This window comes from Gymnodraco acuticeps, unplaced genomic scaffold (assembly GCF_902827175.1).
Source record: "Gymnodraco acuticeps unplaced genomic scaffold, fGymAcu1.1, whole genome shotgun sequence".
Classification (NCBI taxonomy): Eukaryota; Metazoa; Chordata; class Actinopteri; order Perciformes; family Bathydraconidae; genus Gymnodraco; species Gymnodraco acuticeps.
In genome coordinates, this window is record NW_022991208.1 from 1,898 (window position 1) to 23,919 (window position 22,022).

At 39.2% G+C, this 22,022-nt stretch overlaps 1 protein-coding gene across 1 annotated transcript; it reads left to right on the forward strand.

Moving 5' to 3' along the window:
* Window positions 1-2,364: 2,364 nt before the first annotated feature.
* Window positions 2,365-18,654, forward strand: slc9a7 (solute carrier family 9 member 7). Its single transcript, XM_034238605.1, has 12 exons — window positions 2,365-2,777; window positions 5,463-5,665; window positions 6,858-6,935; window positions 10,289-10,365; window positions 10,768-10,880; window positions 11,680-11,785; window positions 12,695-12,836; window positions 12,947-13,052; window positions 13,924-14,012; window positions 15,722-15,835; window positions 17,498-17,609; window positions 18,482-18,654. The coding sequence occupies exons 1-12, from the start codon at window positions 2,501-2,503 to the stop codon at window positions 18,637-18,639; spliced, it is 1,575 nt and encodes a 524-aa protein (XP_034094496.1). The 5' UTR covers window positions 2,365-2,500; the 3' UTR covers window positions 18,640-18,654.
* Window positions 18,655-22,022: the final 3,368 nt, after the last annotated feature.

Sequence of the window (22,022 nt, forward strand, 5' to 3'; positions counted from 1 at the left end):
GAACCGTGACGTCCGAACCGTGACGGTACGGGACGAATACGGATACCGTTACATACTCTGAACTAATTAAAACCTCGAGCTACAGGAGGATGCATCAGAATTGATTGTGGCCTCTCAACCGTGTGGTCAACTCGTGGCCCGTGACATGTCTTGTGAATTCTCCGGCCGAAGCTCCAAATAAACCGTCAGTGTTTGCCATCAAAGCTCCAGCTCTCCTCGTGTCTCTTTGAGTCCTGTTTCCAATTGCTTCAGAAGTTTCCCCCACAAGTACTTCTTCAAACACCGAGTAGAGGTATATTTAGCACAACATGAAAACACTACTTTGTTAGTTCCCACAACTTGCATTCCACTACTGCTTTTTAACGACCAAACCCAGTCCCTGTGCACTTCCGGTTTTAAATCCTCAGCTCTGCACATTCATCAGGACCTGCTGACCGTGACTCAGGGGGTTTAGCTTTACCTCTGCTTCAAGAGTTCAAAGGTTTTATTGTCATATACACAGCTACAGTCATGCAATGCAATTCCATAAGTCACAGGCTCCTCCAACAATGCAACATAAACAAAAAAAACAACAACAATAACAACTGTACAAGAAGAAATAGAAATAAAATACTGCAAGAGTGTTGCAAGACTAATGTACATTACAAGTGATGCAGGAGAAGTTAACTATATGCAAGTTAATACAATAAAATTAGCTAAATATAAAATCAGAGGTGGGAGAAGTACTTCTACTTGAGTAAAAGTACCAGTGTTGGAATACTCTGTTCTGAGTTAAAGTTCTGTATTCAAAATGTTAATCAAGTAAAAATACAAAAGTAATAGTATCAAAATATGCTTTAAGTACCAAAAGTAAAAGTAGTCATTGTACAGATGGTCCATTTCAGAATAATATATATGATGTGTTTTATAATTATTGATGAATTAAAGTGTTATCAAAGCTGGCAAAGGTGCAGCTAGTTTGAATGGCTTTGTATACTGCATGGTAGCTTGTGAATATTACTCCAGGTGGAACAAAAGTCTGATTTAACACTTGATTATATTTCACATCATTAATCCAAATCTGTAAAGCAGGGGTGGGGAACCTCCGGCCCCCGGGCCGTATACGGCCCGCGAGACCATTTGGTGTGGCCCTCGAGGTAATTTATAAACACACGCAAAAAAGAAAAAAATTAAAGAAATCTAGACCGCAAAATAATTAAACAAGTGAGTGCCTGTTTTTCCTGGCCAAGGTCAGGGTCCTTGAACACAACATAAGCCTAACGTGTCATCACCATGTTCACCTGGTATATGTGTCGTCTGACAGGGGTGTAGTTCGGGGAGCACCAGAACGCCGCTCCGCTCCGGCACTTCCAAAAATTGCAGTACCCATAAGGAGCCGTACACATGCTGCAGTTTTTGCGTGGCTGTGTCTTAGTTGTAAGCCCAGTGGCGATCTGTCATACTGATCATACAGTCAATAACGTTGTTGGTATTAGCATCTGGTTAGCTAGCTATGCTAACGAATATAAGAAGTTTTTTCTACAACCAGTGAGGTAAAGGCACATATGATCATTATAGTTATAAAAAAATAAGAGAATAAAGTAAACAGGTATAAAATACTATATGACAGTAAAAAAAGTTGTTATTAATAAACAAGAATACAGTTTGAAAGGAGAGTGATTTGTAAAATATCCATAAAGAAAAAGAAAATCTGCTTACAGTTATGTTTCATCTGGATGTTGAGAGATGTATCCATAGATCTAATGTTGCTCTCAAAGTGCACCAGATTGATGCTTTTAACTTCAACATTTAAAAAACAAATCTTCACGGGGGAGCATGCCCCCGGACCCCCCTAGAGGAGGTTAGGTCCCCCCCACTTAAATCATGTTCACATGGATAGGAAACTAAATACATTTGCACACATCTTGTGTCCATATCTTTCTGTTTTGGTGGTCATGCCACAACTGTGCATGTGCATGCATGCGCGAGTCATGGTAAAATATCTGGATTAAGAGGTTGCTTTTTCTTTGCACAGCATGAAAGAAAGGTGAAATGAGTGGGCTGTGATTTTAGTATTTTTAAGTAGAGGTCAATAATTTGTACGGCCCTCGGAGGATGTTGAAAACATTGAAATGGCCCTTGAGAGGAAAAAGGTTCCCCACCCCTGCTGTAAAGTAACTAAAGGTATTAAATACATATAGTGGAGTACACGATTTACCTCTGAACTCAAGTGGAGTAGAAGTAAAAAAGTAGCAAAAATATACTCAAGTACAAGTATTTCAAAATTGTTCTTAAGTACAGTACTTCAGTAAAAGTACTTAGTTACTTTCCACCACTGCGCATGCGCAACCTGAGAGCGGACCGGCGGTGTGATTTCGTCTCCAGCAGCATAGCAGCAGTGTGTCTTTAAAAGGCTGAACCTGCAGCAGCCAGCATACCCTGGATCTGTTTCCTCTCTGCGAGCACCGTGCAGTGACATGGCATCATCATAGCGGCTGTCAGCAGCAGCAGCCGCAGCATCATGGAGCCTCTCCGGCCGCAGAGGCGCACCGCAGCCCGGGTTCTGGACACCCTGACGCCGGCCCTGATCCTCCTGAGTGCCGGGGCAGTGACGGCGGAGGACGGAGGAGCAATGGAGGAGCTCACCACGGAGAAGGAGGCTGAGGAAAGTCACCGCCAGGACAGCGTTAATTTACTCACATTCATTATGCTGCTGACCTTAACCATTCTCACCATCTGGCTCTTCAAGCACAGACGGGTGCGATTTCTGCACGAGACCGGGCTGGCGATGATTTACGGTGAGATCAAATACATAATAACAAATAAATATATATATATGTTGCACACACGTACATACAGCCAGTGGCGGATCTAGACCGATTTTACTGGGGGGGGGCCATGCTGGGGCCAGTTATTTGATCAGATTCAAAGACTGAAAGCTTTATTGTCATATGCACAGCTACAGTTTAGATATGGGAATGGACATCTTAATTCCTAGGATCCTCTAACAATGCAACATAATATATATATATATATATATATATATATATATATATATATATATATATATAGAACATAATTTCCAAGAAAAATAATATGACTCCATAATAGTAACAACAAACTATTAAAAGGATGATGCAATAAAAAAATACAATGAATATATATTAAAATGAGAAAAAGAGGGCAAAGATAACGTTTTTGTTATTATTTTTGATAATAAATTCATTCTTTTCATTCATTTTTAAATCAGAAATGGGGAAATAATTCCCACATTTTCTCCAATGACAGGATGTGCTGCTTTTTCTTTATTGATATCATTGTAAACTAAATATTTTTGGACTTTTCTGGAACAAAACAAGACATTTGAAGACATCACGTTTGGCTTTGCAAAGATGTGATAGACATTTATTGACATTTTAATAGACTAACTGGTGTTGACTGACTAGAATCATCAGAATAATAAATAAAGTGGATAATCAATAGTGGCTGGTCTCACCCTGCGTTTTAATTGGCTGTTCAAAATCTAACAAACATCATGCATCTTAAAAAAATGATGATTTCCTTAAAAACAACATAATAAGGAAAGGTAACGCAGGGTTGTCATCAGCTTCATCTATTACCTGCCATTTTATTCCTATTGTGACAACCATATGAGCACAGAATAATCCCTGTTGACTGTCTAGACTCTAGACCCCACTCTTCGTTAGAGCTCATTATTTCCCATTTCATGGCATGTTGAGCCACCCTTAGATTTTTTGTGGCAATAATTTTTTCAAAACAAATTGTATTTTTAATCTACTCTTCAAACACCTTAAATTAACATTACTCCTTGATTGACTTTTAAAAATATGTATTTTAGCCAGAAGAATAGTTGTATTTGATTTGTTCTACTGGATTAACAACATGTCACATGTTCTGAATCGACCAATCAGAACTTTATTTAGCCTCCGTATTGTTTATGGTTGAATGTGGGCCGCGAACAAATGTTTGATTCTTAAGTGGGCCCTGAGTTGAAAAAGGTTGGGAACTGCTGATCTAGACTAATGGTTTGCAACATAAAACAACATTATCATTTTGAAAATTGTCACTTTATATGGTATTATAAAGAGAAAAGCAGCACATCCCCACATTTAAGAGGCAGATTTCCGCATTTTAGGTAAATTATGGCATTAAATATTACTTTTAACCTTTAATCGATTATCAAAAAAGGAAAAATAGGGATTGTTTTTCTGTTCTTCAACAATAGGTAATGCATCCAAGCAGATATACATCTATGGTATTGGGAAATAAATAAAAGTATTTTACCCTCTGACTACATAATCCATTTATACGAGTAGATTTTCGCGGCTAATGATTTATTTCAGTCTCATCTGTGTTTAGTGTCTCTTCAAATGTCAGTGATTAACCTGAGATGATCACATGAAGGACACACTTTGAATTGTTTTTCTTGATTAAAAAGCAAACCGTGAAATGACAGAAAGTGACATTTATATCACAGCACATATTTACGTTTTACTTTACAATGGGAACATCATTTTGTTTTTTTAAGTTGGTTTAATTGGAGTTTCAACACAACTCCAGAATGATGGGATGTTTGTGTTTTTTTCTGGACGGTCACCAAAAGTGCTGCCAAGTGGAACCATGTCAAATATTGATTTTCTGAATAAACAGCTGGCTCCACAGAAACTGTTTGCAGGTATTGTGGGAGTGTAATCGGGACAAATCAGAATACTTTAAGGCCAGATTTTGGTCGGACAAATCAGGCAAAACAAACAAGACTGTTTGCTCAACATTTTAAAAGGTCCCTGGGAGGTCATTTTAAAATATGCCCTTGAATCTCAGACTATGAGTGAGCAAGACATTACTGTATACACAAGGCCTTATCATTTAAATATCTAAATTAAGGTTATTTAGCACACATTATTAGCTGAGACTGTACGAGTGAATACATGTCAAAACATATTTTTTCATGTGTTTTTCTCCCCCTTTTCTCAGGTTTGCTGGTGGATCTGATTCTCTGGTGCTAAATGTTTCATATATTATTTATAATAGATTTTCACACCTTTCTTTGAGCTTGTTAGTGGATGAGATTCTCCAATGCTTTCATTTCCTATAATATTTATCCCCCCTTTCCCTAGGGTTTGCTGGTGGCCGTGATTCTACACTTATACACATTTTATATATTGTGTTTTTATTACTTTTCTTTTTTACCCAGGTTTGCTTGTGGAGGTTATTTGGTACTGCATCCCGGCCTCAAGCAACCATTGTTCTCCCTTTACCTCTGGTTTGCTTGTGGGTCTGATTCTACAATGCGACACAGTTTATACATTACCTTTTTTAATCCTTTTTCTGCCTTTTGATCCTGCAGTACGACATCCCGGCCACCAGCTACCATTTCCACCCCCTTTCCCAGGTTTGCTGCTGGTCTTGAATTGACAAGGCTACACATTTCATATAACATTTTTTGAATTATTTTCCCCCAGGTTTGCTGGTGGGGGTGATCCTGCGGTACGGCATCCCGGCCACCAGCTACCACAACAAGACCCCCCCCAGCTGCTCACTGAAGGAGGGGCCGGTCAGCACCGTCCTGCTGAACATCAGCGGGAAGTTCTTTGAGTACACGCTGAAGGGAGAGATCAACTCCAGAGAGATCAACAACGTGGAGCAGAACGACATGCTGCGCAAAGTAAACACTACACTCTCGTTTTTTCATTCATGTTCTTACTTTTTCTCACATTATTGACATATACATGCATACTTTACCTACTGAATGTTGAACAGGCATGCACTTTCCCCCGTATCCTCATAAAATCCTACACCTTTAGAAACATTTAGTCAGAACTTTCTCTAAAGACCTGTGAAATGTAATGTTGTTAAGTGTTAGGGAGTTGTGACATGTCATTTAACAGTTTAACTATATTTTGCAGAAGCTTTTTGTTTAACTTCTTCCCTATTTGCATAGTGATTCAGGTATTTGTGTTACTTTTTCGAGTTTTGTGGCGTAGATATGACTGAAACCCGAGCAATTTGGGGCCTGATGTTTAGATTTTCTTACAAATAAAAGGATAGAGTCTGATGAAGAGCAGAAACACTGTAGATATGTAAATGCTTTCATTGTCTTCTCCCCTTTAACACAGGATGTGCTAAGTATAACTTAAACTTAACAAATGTGTGTCCATTTTATTATGTCTATGCTGTTTTAGGTGTTTAGACTGTACAAATCACTCGCTAAAACACTGACGAGTACAACAACAGACGGCATTTCCATTGTTTTCAATTTAAACATAATACTTCATTTTGCATCTGTTTGAGCCAATTGTTTTTTTTTTGTGAAAAGGTCAAATAATATTGTCCCCTAGTGGTAACCTCTGTAGTCAAGGGAATATAGAAGACTGCAAATCTCACGGCGCCTGTGTTTAAGAGACATAGAAATTGGCAACCTGTGTGGAAGACATTACATCACATTACATTACATGTCACTTGTTAGACGCTTTTATCCAAAGCAACTCACATACTCAATACTGTGGACAACCCCCACAGGAGCAATTTGGGGTGAAGTGTCTTCAGGGACACAACGACATGCTGACTGCAGTGGGGTTTGAACCTGAACACCAACGCACTAGTCCACTGCGCCACACGCCTCCAGATGCAGTCAAGACAATTTTAACCGTTAAATTACATTATGTACAACATAATAGAAAGAAAGTTTCTTTATCATTTTATTTTAGGCACCTTTTTGTTTAGATTTTTCCTACAAAAATCTACTAGTACTTTTAGTATTGTATATTTATGTAATGTATTTTTTTTCAGTCGAACCTCTCTTTTTTTAAACGGGCAGATAAAACATAAACTAATGAATTTCCTAAAATCCTTTCCAGGTGACATTCGACCCTGAAGTGTTCTTCAACATTTTGCTGCCTCCCATTATATTCCACGCTGGATACAGTCTGAAGAAGGTGAGTGCGGCTTGTTCAAATCATTATATCTAATGCTCAATGTGTTTCAACTGGCAGTAACGTAATGTAATGCATATTATGACACAACAGGCCCATAGCAGGACACGCACACTTTGACACACTATCTGTTGATGTTTTGAGGCTGTTGTCTCTTTGTAGTCATTTTGTGTCTCCTTGTAGTTTTGTTGCGTCTCTTCCTGGTTCGTATTTGTCTTTTTTAAGGGACATTTTGTAGGTTAAGGCCATGATGGGACCTGATCTGCTCCCTCATTATATGTTATGTTACCCTCATGATAAGTTGTAGGTCTTTGTAAGTTTTGAAATGCATTGGATTTCATGCATGTGGCCATGCTCAGGGTTTACACTCGCACTACTAGCATATGTTATTTCCAACATCCGGGGTTTACTTTCAGTATTTATTGTAGTCATTGTGGTGCTTTGCAGTGATTTTAAGTCTCGTTGTGCAGTTTTTATAGACTTTTTGACTAGCTTTGTAGTCATTGAATGTCTTTCTGTTTCAAGTTTGCAGATATTGTTGTGTCTTTGAGGTCATTTTGTGTCTCATTGCTGTATTTTTAGGCTTTTTGTAGTACAGTTTCCTCCTATTCAAATGACAAGGCCATGTCTTTTTTGTAGTCGTTGTGTCTCTTTGCAGTTTGGTAAATGCCTCCTTGAGTGATTTTTAGTAAGATAAATCCAGAAGGCCCTTCAGCTTGTGGCTCTATCATGACTTGCCCTGTAGTCAGGTGGATATCTGATTCTGCTGCCACTTCCTGCTGCCTCTCACACACTGAGTGTCTCTGAGGGGAACTCCACTGCAGATGTCGTTCGTTTCCTCTCTGGCTTTTACAAAAAAAACAACCAAAAAACGTCTGACAGTGAAAATACGAGACGGTTCTGCTTCCCATTGTTGAGCAACAGCAGTGTGGTGTTTAGAGACGGATCATCATTAATCCATCACCATGTTTACAGTATTCAACTGCAGCAGCTGGTGCAGTTCATGCAGGAGGAGTTTTCTGACTAAATATCAGACAATTATTTACGAGCCCATTCCTCCTATGCTGCAATATATGTTTTAAACGGCATTAAAAAAAAACCACATTTCTTTAAGTGTTCTTCTTGCACCCCCCGGGCATGCTTCACAGGCTTTTTTTTTAAAGATGTATTGTTTAGCATTTTTGCCCAAATGTAATAGTGTGGAAATTGGGTGGGGGAGACAATTTAAATTCAATTGCATGCACTTTTAAATGACCTTTCATGCCTTTTTCTTAAGTTTATTTTTGTATTATTTAATATCTTAAATTGCTGGCTTTCTGATTCATTTTGCCTTTTTATTCTTTTTTATTATATATTTATTATATTTACCTAAGGATGCAAAGCTGGACTGAGTTTCTAAATAATGATACTGCTATAAAATGTCCGTTTTTCCTTTTTACAAAAGTGATAGAAGTGAAGTTTTATGGATTGTCTTTCTCCTCAAATTAAAAATCTTCGAAATAATTGGCAACATATCTTTTTTTAGGTATGTAACTGAATGCCTCTTGCATGAACTAATAACCAACAACACTCATATTGTTTGTTGTTTTCAGATGAAGTGCTATCTAGCAAAGGCATAAGACCACATTACATGTTAGACGCTTTTATCCAAAGAGACTTTCATACTCAATACTGTGGGCAATCCCCACAGGGGCAATTTGGGGTGAAGTGTCTCAGGGACACAACGACATGCTGACTACAGTGGGGTTTGAACCTGTGACCCCCTGATCCCCAACACCAATGCACTAATCCACTGCGCCACAGCCTCCCTATTGTTACAATCAACAATACAGTTTCAATGTTTTCTTTAAATGTACCCCATGGCACAGCTGGTTTTAAATAACCGTCCGAGTGATGTTAAAACATTCTTAAATGTAAAGTAAAGTGAGAACTCCTTTTTTTGTTTTTCTGGTGAAATTGTGATTAAAGCTGGAATGTGCTGAGTCGGATCTAAGGAACAGGAAGCAGGAGGTCATGATGGGAGGGATTTTAAATGCAGCGTTAACGGATTTTCTTCAGTTCATAACAAGCTTTAGATCTCTGTAATGAAACACACAGTATAGTAAGGAATACATCCTGAACACAACATGCTGCACACTTTCTATTTGAATCACTCCTCTCAGTCACTGAACCAAAGGCACTTTTCATCTCAGTCAGTGCTTTTGTTTCTTAGATCATATAGAACAGGGGTGTCAAACTCAAATACACAGTGGGCCAAAATTATAAAATGGGTACTAGTGGAGGGCCGGACTGGTTCAATGTTTATTGCAGAACTTATTGAAATGAACTTATTGCACATATTAAACCTGGAACTAACAAAGCTTAAATGATTGCCTATAAAAACAACATTAAATAATCAGTTGCATTCATTTCTTATGGCTCTATCTGCAGCTTTTCCAGAGTCATTTCTTATGATTACATTTCCCCACAGGCCAACAACAGCTTCAACAAGACTATTTCCCTCAAAGAGAAAACCAACATGCCCTGTTGTCCTGAGAGAAAAAGTGCAGAAGGAAGCATCCATTAAACTCAGTGTGCTGCTCTGTGATGCTAGTTCAGATACTTGGCATCTCATCTTGGGGGCAAGGTCATCAATGTTTGGGCTCAGGCTCTGAGCGGAGGAGACCCTCAGGATGGAGTGAAGGTGTGCGTGCAATATACCAGATCTAATAGAAATGAGAAATTATCCTGCGGGCCGAAATTAAATCCACCAAGGGCCTGATTTGGCCCCCGGGCCTTGAGTTTGACACATGTGATTTAGAAGGAGTAATGTGGAGACTCAGATCATCAGAATCAGTGTTTGTAGTTCAACAGGATGTTCCTTCCAAACATGCCGCTGCTACTGACCTTGTACCTCTATGGAGAGTGTTTATAGACTTTGGTTTGTTAAAGGAGAGTTAAATAAGTTCAGCTTGGTAGCTTTGTCATGCTGACTTTCTGCAGTGAAGTTTGTACACTTACTCTCGTTAAAAAAAATAAATAATTGTATGTACATTTGCAGTGTTTTCAGAGCATTTCCAACAACAATCTTTAAAAATACACAAAACAATCAAAAACAGACATAAAATGAATACAAGAAGTTACAAAATGACCACACGGAGACATAGATATTGACGGAAGCAGGCATAGTTAGTAAAAAGGGACAAATAGATGCATATGTCTACCAAGAGATGATAAAAGTCTACAAGGAGACACGCTATGACCATAAGGACCATCTAAAGTCCTATACAGTCTATGTTTCCAGCTGTAGGAGAGGTCTTATTGTCTCGTATGTTCCCACAGCAGCAGTTTGTCTTATCGTCCTTTTCTCTTCGCAGAGACACTTCTTCAGGAACATGGGCTCCATCATCACCTACGCCTTTCTGGGCACGGTCATCTCATGCTTCGTCATCGGGTGAGTGGAAAATAACTAAGTAGATTATACTTAAATGTCCATTTAATGCTTCTTTATACTTCTAAATAATGTATTTTAATCCACTGCATTTATTTTAAAGCTTTAGTTTCTCTCCAGATGAAGATTTAGCATTAACACAACATGTGATCAACTTTTAACTTGATGCATCCTCCAGTGTTGCTATGCAAAAGGTGTACAATGATAATACTACTACTACTTAAAGTACATTTTTCTGATAATGTACTTTTCCTTAAGTGAGATTTTGAAGTTAGGACCTACTTTATATTTGTAATGGAGTAATTTGACATGAATGTATTGGTACTTTTACTCTTAAGAAATGGATCTGAATACTCCTTCCACCTCACGCTTTTATTCTCCTCTTCTTTGCTCGTGTGTCTGCAGGAATCTGATGTACGGCGTGGTGAAACTGATGCAGGTTTTGGGACAGCTGACGGACAAGTTTTACTACACAGACTGCCTCTTCTTTGGTGCCATTATGTCTGCCACAGACCCAGGTACACACACACACACACACACAGAGACACACACCACATCCTAGTAATCCACCATTTTTAGAAATGAAACAGTGATCTGATTATGCCTTTTGATAACTGATTGAATAATCCAGTCACATGTAATCCATTACTGCCCAAGCATCTGGAAAGTATTCATACCCTTTACGTTTTTCACATTTTGTTATGTTACTGCCTTATTTCAAACTTGATTACATTCCCTTTTTCCCCTCAACATTCCACACACAGTACCCCATAATGACAAAGTGAAAACTATAAGACGCAGTGTATGTCTCTATAATAAGAAGCTGGTTATGTATGTGTGTGTGTGTGTGTGTGTGTGTGTGTGTGTGTGTGTGTGTGTGTGTGTGTGTGTGTGGTGTGTGCTGTGTGTGTGTGTGTGTGTGTGTGTGTGGTAGTGTGATTCTGTGTGCTGTGTTGTGTGGTGTGTGTGTGTGTGTGTGTGTGTGTATGCTGTGTGTGTTAGTGTGTGTTTGGTTTGATGTGTGTGTGTGTGTGTGGTTGTTGTGTGTGTGTGTGTGTGTGTGTGTGTGTGTGTGTGTGTGTGTGTGTGTGTGTGTGTGTGTGTGTGTGTGTGTGTGTGTGTGTGTGTGTGTGTGTGTGTGTGTGTGTGTGTGTGTGTGTGTGGTGTGTGTGTGTGTGTGTGTGTGTGTGTGTGTGTGTGTGTGTGTGTGTGTGTGTGTGTGTGTGTGTGTGTGTGTGTGTGTGTGTGTGTGTGTGTGTGTGTGTGTGTGTGTGTGTGTGTGTGTGTGTGTGTGTGTGTGTGTGTGTGTGTGTGTAGTGACGGTGTTGGCCATCTTCAACGATCTGCACGCTGACGGGGATCTCTACGCTCTGCTGTTTGGAGAGAGCGTGATGAACGACGCCGTGGCCATCGTGCTCTCCTCGTACGTTACACTCATGATTTATTATCAAACTCTCTTTGACTCCTGCTGATGAAATTCCACAGTGAGGTGTGAGACAGTTCTGTCTGTCTGCTGAAACACACACTCTGCCTCCCTCTACTGGCAGAATTAACTATTAATCCACTAAATTCTGTGTTATTTCTATTTGTATTATAGCGTACACTACTGCATTGTCAGTGAAAGGGAAACAAAACTATTCACATTTGATCAAACTAACATAAAATAATTTATATATTTTGGTGTCATTGGAATCCATACAGAGTCCCTCTAAATAAATATATGAATTAAAATGAAATAAGTGTCTTCTTATCTCATCCTCTAATTTATCCAAATTTGGAGTTTCCAAATTGTCTACTCACACTTATACATATTTGTATTCTAGCGGACACCACTGCTTTATCAGGGATAAAGACTTTTCACATTTCACAAACAAAAAAATTATAATTTAAAAATCATTGCATCTTGTGAATCCACAAATACAGAGGTGTCACAAAAAAACAATACAATTATAAAAATATATATATAATATATATTTGTGTAATAACTAACAACAGTTAATATCTAAATAAATAATTAAAACAATAATATAAATATTTGTTTTTATAATCGGAATAATAACAATAATATATATATATATATATATATATATTATTACGATTATTATTGATTAATTAATTTTTAAACCGAAAAAGACTATGGTCAGGTAGAAGGGATTGCTTCTATAATATGATAAAACAAGTGGTATATTAATGTTCAAAAAGACAAGTATGTCGGTATGAACCTGATTAATGAGGTGAATCCATTCAAACAAACAATGGACTATCTTTAAAAAACACTGAAAATATCAGGGGGGGTTTTTTAATCCCTGTGTTCTTTCCTGTGTGTCTCCAGCTCCATCGTGGCGTACCAGCCCAGCGGAGCAAACACTCACATGTTCGACGCCGCCGCCTTCTTCAAGTCCGTCGGGGTCTTCATCGGGATCTTCAGCGGCTCCTTCGTGATGGGAGCCGCCACCGGAGTCGTCACCGCTCTCATATCCTCACACTCAAGTCTCAGAATAATGCTGTTTCTTTCAGACAAAATGTTTGTTTATATATATTTTAAAACCAGACTGTGCTGTTGTGTCTTTAACGTCACTCTCACGTCACCAAGTTCACGAAGCTGCACTGCTTCCCGCTGCTGGAGACGGCGCTCTTCTTCCTCATGTCCTGGAGCACCTTCCTGCTGGCCGAGGCCTGCGGGTTCACAGGTGAGCTGAAGGGCAAATAACAAAAAGGTAGTAGGCTTAAAACAGCCGTGGTGAAGAAGTCTGCACATTCAGAAGTCATGTCAGAATTTAATTTATCAACAATTGTTGTCGCTGAGGTCATGGTAGATGTTAAAATGCTCACACAAAGTTGAATTTACTATGTATTTTAGCTATGTGGTTACACAAAACCAATTTATATAAATCCAGATAAAGTTGACCGTACTTATTATTTTGTACCTTTATAGTATTTATTACTTCAGCTGAATATATATATATATAAAGCTATGAAGAAATGAAACCAAAAAATAACCATTAATTATAAAATAAGATTGAAATCTACTCAAAAATACTATATATATATATATATATATGAAATCTACTCAAAAATACTATATATATATATATATATATATATATATATATAGTATTTTTGAGTAGATTTCAATCTTATTTTATAATTAATGGTTATTTTTTGGTTTCATTTCTTCATAGCTTTATTTAACTGAACATTATTAGCCTCTATAAGTATTTTAAATGTCAGTATATTCAAATATATCAAATGTTGTGTGTTCAAAAAACTCTTACTTCATTATCTCTAATAAAATGTACAAATATCATCCATCAAAAAGGAAAAAGTACCACTAAAACAAGATAAACAAGATGTGCCATTTATAACAACACAAACAAACCCATTTAAAAACCACCTGATTGTGTTTAAATCCTTTAAATGTATTGTATCTTTAGCAACTCTGCCTATGCTTTAATTACATGTGTGAAATGCAGTGAAGTACATTTATTAAAGTACTGTAGTTAAGTACAATTTTGAGGTACTTGTACTCAACCTGAGTATTTTGTGTGTGTTTTCCTGCAGGTGTGGTAGCCGTGCTGTTCTGCGGCATCACTCAGGCTCACTACACCTACAACAACCTGTCTGCAGAGTCCACTCAGCGCACCAAGCAGGTACAATGACCACTTCCTGTTCCTTCATTCTGTTGCTGTTTACAATCTCACCCCCCGAAATGCGACCTGTAGTCGAAGGTTTTAGCGCGGCTCGCCATGGCTCGGCTCACTTTGTGCTGCGTTTCCATTACAGTTAGTAACGAGGGTAGTAACTATAGTAACGACGGCGCAGTGTAGGCGGGGCGATCGGCTGGGTTGTCGAACATAAATGTAAGGATAAAATAGACTTGTTTGTTAGACGTGAGCTTTACAATAGATAGGGACACAATGCTTTCAAGCAAAGAACAGAGCGTTACCAAAAACGTACCATCCTGCATGGACTCCAGCCGTTCCAGTTCTTATTCCGCCGTCGAGCTCTCGCTGTATTTTTTCATCTGCAACGAGACGGAGGACGTCTGTACCTCGTCCAACGACCACGGCATGCTTTTTTTTTTGCTGCCATTTCTTTATGGATTTGTTTAAATAAAAAATACTTTGTTGAAATTAAAAATACTTTGTTGAAATACTTGCTGACGGTAGCTCGTCTGTTTTTAAAAATTGTGCTTTTGCAACGCTTGGGGTCTCGTGCAAGAATTGTGACGATTCTCTCTGACCAATCGGCGGTCGCCAGTGTTTTACGTCACTAGCTAAGCATATTTTCAGCTCGCTTGGAACCTCGACTGAGGTGGTTCTAAAAAAGTACCAGTGAGGCGGTACTACCCCTGGTGGAAAAGCAAAAAGAGCGAGCCGAGCCTTCATAAAACCCTGTAGTGGAAATGCGCCGGGGCCAGATGGTGAGCTTAATCTGGGTCGATTGAGGACACGTTGTACTCTGTTTCTCAGGGGGGGGTTCATTCAGTCTGTTGTCTCCAGATTAAACACACAGACAACACACAGCGGGAACCTTTAAATATCTGTGATACAAGTATTCAAGCTCCTATAGCTCAGTTTCAAAGAAAGACACACATTGCTAAAAAGACAGGAAGACAGGAGGAGGGTTTCTGCAGGTGCTGGAAATCCTTAAAACACTTCAAAGGTTTCCAGCACCTGTAAGAATTGGAATGCAGTGTTTCCAAGGTTTGAAAAGTGCTTTGATTTGAAAAAAGTGCTTGAAAATGCTTGAAATTGCACTTCTGTCTACTTACAAACATGAAACACATTTTAAAGCTGGTTGTATTTGACCTTACTTGTGATTTGATGTTAACAGGATGTGAATTAATCAGTATACTGTTTATATTATGGTTTCCACAAAAGATGTAAAGGCCATGGAAAGCGCTTGACTTTGAAAGAAGTGTATGAAAAATAAGGAAAGAAAGAGACTTGAATTGAAATGTTTTTGTTTGTTACAGAGGATTCAAGTCTTCTTACAAACATGGGACACATTTGTTTTAACTTAGATTTGTGTTTACTTTGTCAACATTCTGTGTATTTGCCATCACGAAACATCATTTTGGTTATCAGTAGCTCAATAAATGCACCTTTTCAAAATACTAATTGGAGATACGTTTTGTGCATAACACCTTAAAATACAGACAAGCAAATTGAGATAAAAAAAAAAAAAAGTCAATCTATAAAAAGTACAATGGCCATGTTAGAGTGCATTTCAGTGCAGTGCATTGTGGGAGACTTTCTGCAAAACTCCTCTTGCTGAACCTGAACATTAAATCTCTTGCTGTGGACTTTTCACTGTATTCTCTCTGCAGTAATATCTAAATCTGTTTCCCCTGCAGCTGTTCGAGGTGCTTCACTTCCTGGCGGAGAACTTCATATTCTCCTACATGGGCCTGGCTCTGTTCACCTTCCAGAACCACATCTTCAGCCCCATCTTCATCATCGGGGCTTTCGTATCCTTCTGAACAAACGTGCACTTATAATAATAATAATAGCTTGGATTTATATAGCGCCTTTCATGAGACCCAAGGTCGCTTTACAAAGCAGAACAGGAGTAGGAAGAAACATGACAAACAGTCAGACAGACAAACAGTCAGACAGACAAAACAACAAATAGATTAGGGGCCAAAGGCCTTAGCAAACAGATGGGACTTGAGGGCCCTTTTGAAGGCGTCAAGCGTGGGGATGTCCAGAGGGTGGGGGCTGCCCCACTGAAGGCTCTGTCCCCGAAGGTTCGCAGGTTGGTGCGGGGGGTGGTTAGCAGGCCAGAGTCTGAAGACCGCAGGTTCCGGGGTGGGGCATGTGGGCGGAGGAGGTCCGATAAGTACTGGGGGGCATGGGAATGGAGGGACTTGTAGGTAAGGAGGAGGACTTAGTAGGATATGCGGGACTTGACCAGCAGCCAGTGGAGGTGGATGAGGGTGGGAGTGATGTGCTGCCACGGCTTTGTATTTGTGAGTACCCTAGCAGCACAGTTTTGAACATACTGGAGCCTGACCAGGGTTTTGTTGGGGATCCCAAACATGACACCATTGCAGTAGTCCAAGCGGGAGGTGACAAAAGCATGGACTAGGGTTTCTGCAACCGACTCCGAGAGTGACGGTCGGAGTCTGGCAATGTTCCTTAGATGGAAAAAGGCCGATTTGGTAACAGACTTGACGTGGGAGTGGAAGGAAAGGGTGGAGTCAAGGATGACACCCAGGTTGCGGGCTTCAGGAGATGGGGAGATGGAGCAGCCAACTTAAATCTACTTCCTTTCGTAGAGTTAAGATATTCCCTCCCCTGCAGGAGTGGCTAGTGATGCTGGGATGATGGTTTTCGCCGTCTATGTCTTAAAATGTTCCTGCTTTACAAACAAGTTACCTTCCATGTTTGACTTTAAATTCATATTAATAATGTCATTTATACACCACCTTTCATACAAGGGGGTATATTTGTATAGTAAGGGCTTTACAATAAAGTTAAGGAACAACAATACAAATAAAAAAAGGTGCAGATACAAAGCATAAGAGTCAAACTTAATTATAAACATATATATATATATATATTCACTCCACCATCTGCCCCCCCCCCACGTCACGTCACAACCTCCTTAGAAATGTATTATTATTTCTGTGTTTTTTTTTTCTTCAGATTTTAGATTTAAATTCAACTTTATTGTCATTGCACAGAGTACAAGTACTTAAGACAACGAAATGTAGTTAGCATCTAACCAGAAGTAACAGCAGAAAGTGTTTGTTAAAGTATAATATAAATATATAAACAGACTGAATGTATTTAAAGTGTGAACATTATGAGGAGGTATACACATTATTAACAGCAGTATAGGCATTGGAAATGCTGTATATCAGGTATACAAATATACAGTATAATACAGACACCACTAAATATAAACCGATATTGACATTTTAAATAATATGAGGTCACTCATCAAATTCAGTTAGACACTGGGTATCCAGGCGGGGGGAGTTTGTATGTGCGGGTCGGGGATAAATGACAGTTTCTTAAATGCGATTGAAAGATAAGGAGCATGTTAACAAGTAAAACATTTTGTAAATGATCACCCCAGCTCCCTGAATCTTTGCCGTTTTTTAAATCCTGAACACCACCGTCAGATTTCCATCTTCATCGGCCGAGCGTTCAACATCTACCCGCTGTCCTTCTTCCTGAACCTGGGCAGGAGGCACAAGATCAAAGGGAACTTCCAGCACATGATGATGTTCGCAGGTTAGATTATATTATGACGTCCCTCAATAATCTACTGATATTATGCAGCTCTAATATTCAGTTAGTCTGAAGTGTTTGTCAGAATATTTGAAATGACTAGGTTAGCTACTTTAGCTAGCTAGCTTACAGCAGATCTGCAGTAATATCAGACAGTCATGTGATCGCATTGTTAAAATAAGCCCATAAAACATTGGAGGTACATTTCCAACAACAGAGACAGTTCAACTTTATAATCCTGAACATCACCAAGCGCTCCAGTCCCAGAGTGTGCGTCACTTTCTACTGTCCCCTGGTTTCAGTTGTGTTTTGTTTATGCAGCGCTTTTTGTAAACGCATATTTCATCAAAATTGTGGGTGTTTTCTAAATGCTGCACATGTGTTTTCAAATTGGTGGCGATCCAAAGGATTTATTATCATATGTACAGCAGCTACAGTGTAGCTGAAGTCCCAGGCTCCCTCCACAATGCATCATAAATATATATATAAGACATAAAACTCATGTCAGAACAGAAATGAAATGCAAGTGCGAGACCATGTTGCAAGTGACCAATGTCCAGGTAAAAGCGTAATAAGTCAAATATGTACTTGTAAAATAGCATAAGATGAGCTAAAACTGAATATAATTAAATACTGTACAAGGATGAAGTAAAGCTTATTGTAGTAAAAGTGAAATATGTGGGATGCAAACAGATGAACCCTTCATGTGCAGATATTTATTAATTTGCAGATGTTTTTGGCACATTTGTGTTTCTGAACTTGCAGAGCGTTTCTCCTACTGAAAATGTTTTTGACCTTGGAGCTCGTTTGCACATATCGGCCACCATACTCTAATATGATTGGCTGATTCATGTTTTTTTGTTTTTAACGTACAGGTCTGCGTGGAGCGATGGCGTTTGCGTTGGCGATCCGCGACACCGCGACGTACGCCCGGCAGATGATGTTCACCACCACGCTGCTCGTCGTCTTCTTCACTGTCTGGGTGTTCGGGGGGGGCACCACGCCCATGCTGTCCGTCCTGCACATCAGGTGAGACCATATTGTTTTTGTACATCTGCATCTCCTTTGCATTTGGATAACAATTCAACTTTTTCCAGCTGTGAAAATGAGCCTGGAATCTCAAAATAAACCCAGAGTGTTGCCTCTCTAGGAGATCTGAGAGATGGTTATAAAAAAGTGAAAGCTGATCAAGGGATATTTAGTTTTAGTTTTATTTGCTATGTTGCACTTAAAACAGTGCAGAACACACAGCATTGAAAACAACTCATGGAGAGAGATACAGGTAAAAAGATTGAATAAACGCAGATATACTAAAGCAAAGTATAAAAAACCTTGGACTGAAAAAAGGGTAACACAAACTCCTCTGTATTTCAACATTTTCCAGATATGAAAATTATACTTCTTATAAAATAATGTTCTTAATAATAAATAAAGATGAAAAAAATACGAAATATATCACTTAATTTTGTCTGTTACAGTTACAGTATTATTTTATCATAAAATATTTGTGCACATTGTACTGGTGTTTGTGTCCAGGAGATGGAGCCAGAAATGTGTGTGTGTGTGTGTGTGTGTGTGTGTGTGTGTGTGTGTGTGTGTGTGTGTGTGTGTGTGTGTGTGTGTGTGTGTGTGTGTGTGTGTGTGTGTGTGTGTGTGTGTGTGTGTGTGTGTGTGTGTGTGTGTGTGTGTGTGTGTGTGTGTGTGTGTGTGTGTGTGTGTGTGTGTGTGTGTGTGTGTGTGTAACGGGGACATGTGGTGTGTGGCAGGCGGTGAATGGGCGCTCGTCTGTATACATTTACATATTTGTACACTTTTATGGGAGCCCTGAAACATCAGGTTATATCAATGTTAGGTTATACAATTACAAAAATGTTAACTGTATTAAATATAATTAATATAAAGAAAGTGGGACTGAGAGCTTTGCCTTCTGGCTCAGCCAGTTCCTACCCTCATGATGGATGGATTGAAAAAACAAAACTGCTGACGTTAAATCGATGGGACTTCTTTCTGTGGTTTGATATGACTGCACATAGTCCCTTGATCAGAGCATCCTCCTTGGCAACGGTCTGATCTCCTTAGCAACGGTCTGCTAGCAAAAAAATATCAGACCTCCGGAATGTCCAGATTGACCAATCAGAAATGAGTATTCAACTGAAAGAAAATGACAGTTTGCTGATAACCACTCACAGCTGACGAGCGGTCATAAACAATTAGGGATTAAAACATAGAAGCTGTTCTTGACTTCTCAGTTTAGAAAGCCGTTTAATCGCCATTTGGGTTTTTGTATTATTATATTTGTTTGCCTGTACATCTCCTCTGTGCCAAGTCTGAGGATTAGTGCATGTCCCATATTCAGATCATATTTGTCCAACTGTGTTTCAAATTACTGGACAACCATGTTGATCATTACTTAAAGGATCTGAATACTAGATTTTATATTTAATCTTGACTGTGCACGATGCTGAGTGTTCATGATGTGACAGAGTTTGGGACAGTGAAGCTTTGCAGGAAGAGCGGCGGCAGGTGTCGTATCTGAATCTTTACGAACTCTGTAACTATACCTGGTGCTGGGAAACAGTTTCACCTCTTCTATCTAAACTTCTGTTTTTCTGAAGAAGGGGAACTGTGTGGCTTTGGTATAAAGGTCAACAGAGAGGGTTGAGACTCATAGAAATGTATATTTTTCACAGTTTAGCTTCATGGCATGTTGTCTAGTAGTAGTGGAAAGAAAACCTTAAAAAAATCCATATTTTGGAGTTTATTTTATTGTCTGTTTATGTCAGTAGAGTTCTCCTAAATTCGCCAAAAGTTACCATTACATAATGCCTCATTTGCATATTTAAACATAACATATTAAGAACTTGTCTATTGTCTGAATAATGAACTGGGGAAGTCTAACACTGATATCTACTAGTTACATTATTTACCCTATTCTCCCAAAATGTAAGAATGTTATGATACTTACAGTATACTTTAAAGGTTGGTTTCTCCAAAAGACATGTATCTCCTCCCCTCTCAGCAGAAAGGCTTTTTGCACACATCATTCACAGCCTCATTTATACACATGTTCTTACCCAAATCATGTAGAAAATGCTTTTTTTATGGCAGTATTTTCTGATTTATGGCATGTTACAAGGAGATCTCCCTCTGTATGCACCATTTAGATTGATCTAATATCAACAAGTAAAATAAAAAGATTGAACCTGGCGTTATGCAATGTTCTGGAAAAGTATGCAAATGAGCACACATGTATTAAGTTATAACATAATGCATAATTTGCATATTTAAACATATGTCACTTGTAATAGAAAAAGTAATTGTCTTAAAGTCAGTAATGAACTTGGGAAGTTTCACAGAGATATCTGTTAGTTAAAAATGCAACCCCATTCACCTGTAGTGTCTCCATCAAATATTTTACCAACTACTTAATGTGTTACGTATGTGTGGACTAGCTTCTCACACAGCGGTGCAAAGCACAAACCACACACACTGTTCCAGAGTGTCAGAGAAGCAGCTTCACAGGTGTGTGTGTGTGTGTGTGTGTGTGTGTGTGTGTGTGTGTGTGTGTGTGTGTGTGTGTGTGTGTGTGTGTGTGTGTGTGTGTGTGTGTGTGTGGTGTGTGTGTGTGTGTGTGTGTGTGTGTGTGTGTGTGTGTGTGTGTGTGTGTGTGTGTGTGTGTGTGTGTGTGTGTGTGTGTGTGTGTGGTGTGTGTGTGTGTGTGTGTGTGTGTGTGTGTGTGTGTGTGTGTGTGTGTGTGTGTGTGTGTGTGTGTGTGTGTGTGTGTGTGTGTGTGTGTGTGTGTGTGTGTGTGTGTGTGTGTGTGTGTGTGTGTGTGTGTGGGGTGAAGAAGAAGCTCTGCAGGGATGCTTCCTCCTTTCAGCATGTCTTCCCTCAAAAACAAAAATGCTTGTGAGGAATATTTGATGGGTTTAAGGAGAGAGGGGGATTAGGATTAAAGGTTAGTCAGTCAGTGGAGCTGTCTGTCTGTTTCTTATTTCTTCTTGTGTCTTAATCTCAGCGCCTTCCTCCACCTCTTTGTTTGCAGGTTTCTTTGACCTTGTGTGTGTGTGTGTGTGTGTGTACAAGTAAACAATCTTTGCAATGTTTCCCCAGTTCATTTAAAAACTCTGAGCAATGACATTCAACTCATTTTATTGCTAGCATCATAGTTTGTCCAATGCTCATGGACACACTCACAACCCAGTAAATGATATGTTAACGTCCGTAGAGCACCTGAATGCACCATGGGACTTGTTGTGGAGCACCTGAATGCACCATGGGCCTTGTTGTCCTCTGCCTCTCTGGTTTGAGATGTGTTCATGAGAGGATCTGCAGGATTACACTCTGCTGGGTATTAAACTCTGCTGGTGTGGGCTCTAATCCCTCTCTGTTAGTAACAGACACAGGGGGGGGGGG

Bases quoted from the DNA above. Each gene is read 5' to 3' on its own strand.
- slc9a7 (XM_034238605.1), top strand. From the start codon at position 2,501: ATGGAGCCTCTCCGGCCGCAGAGGCGCACCGCAGCCCGGGTTCTGGAC. The intron at 10,366-10,767 runs GTGAGTGGAAAA...GTGTGTCTGCAG, and splicing joins ATCTCATGCTTCGTCATCGG to GAATCTGATGTACGGCGTGG. The intron at 10,881-11,679 runs GTACACACACAC...GTGTGTGTGTAG, and splicing joins TATGTCTGCCACAGACCCAG to TGACGGTGTTGGCCATCTTC.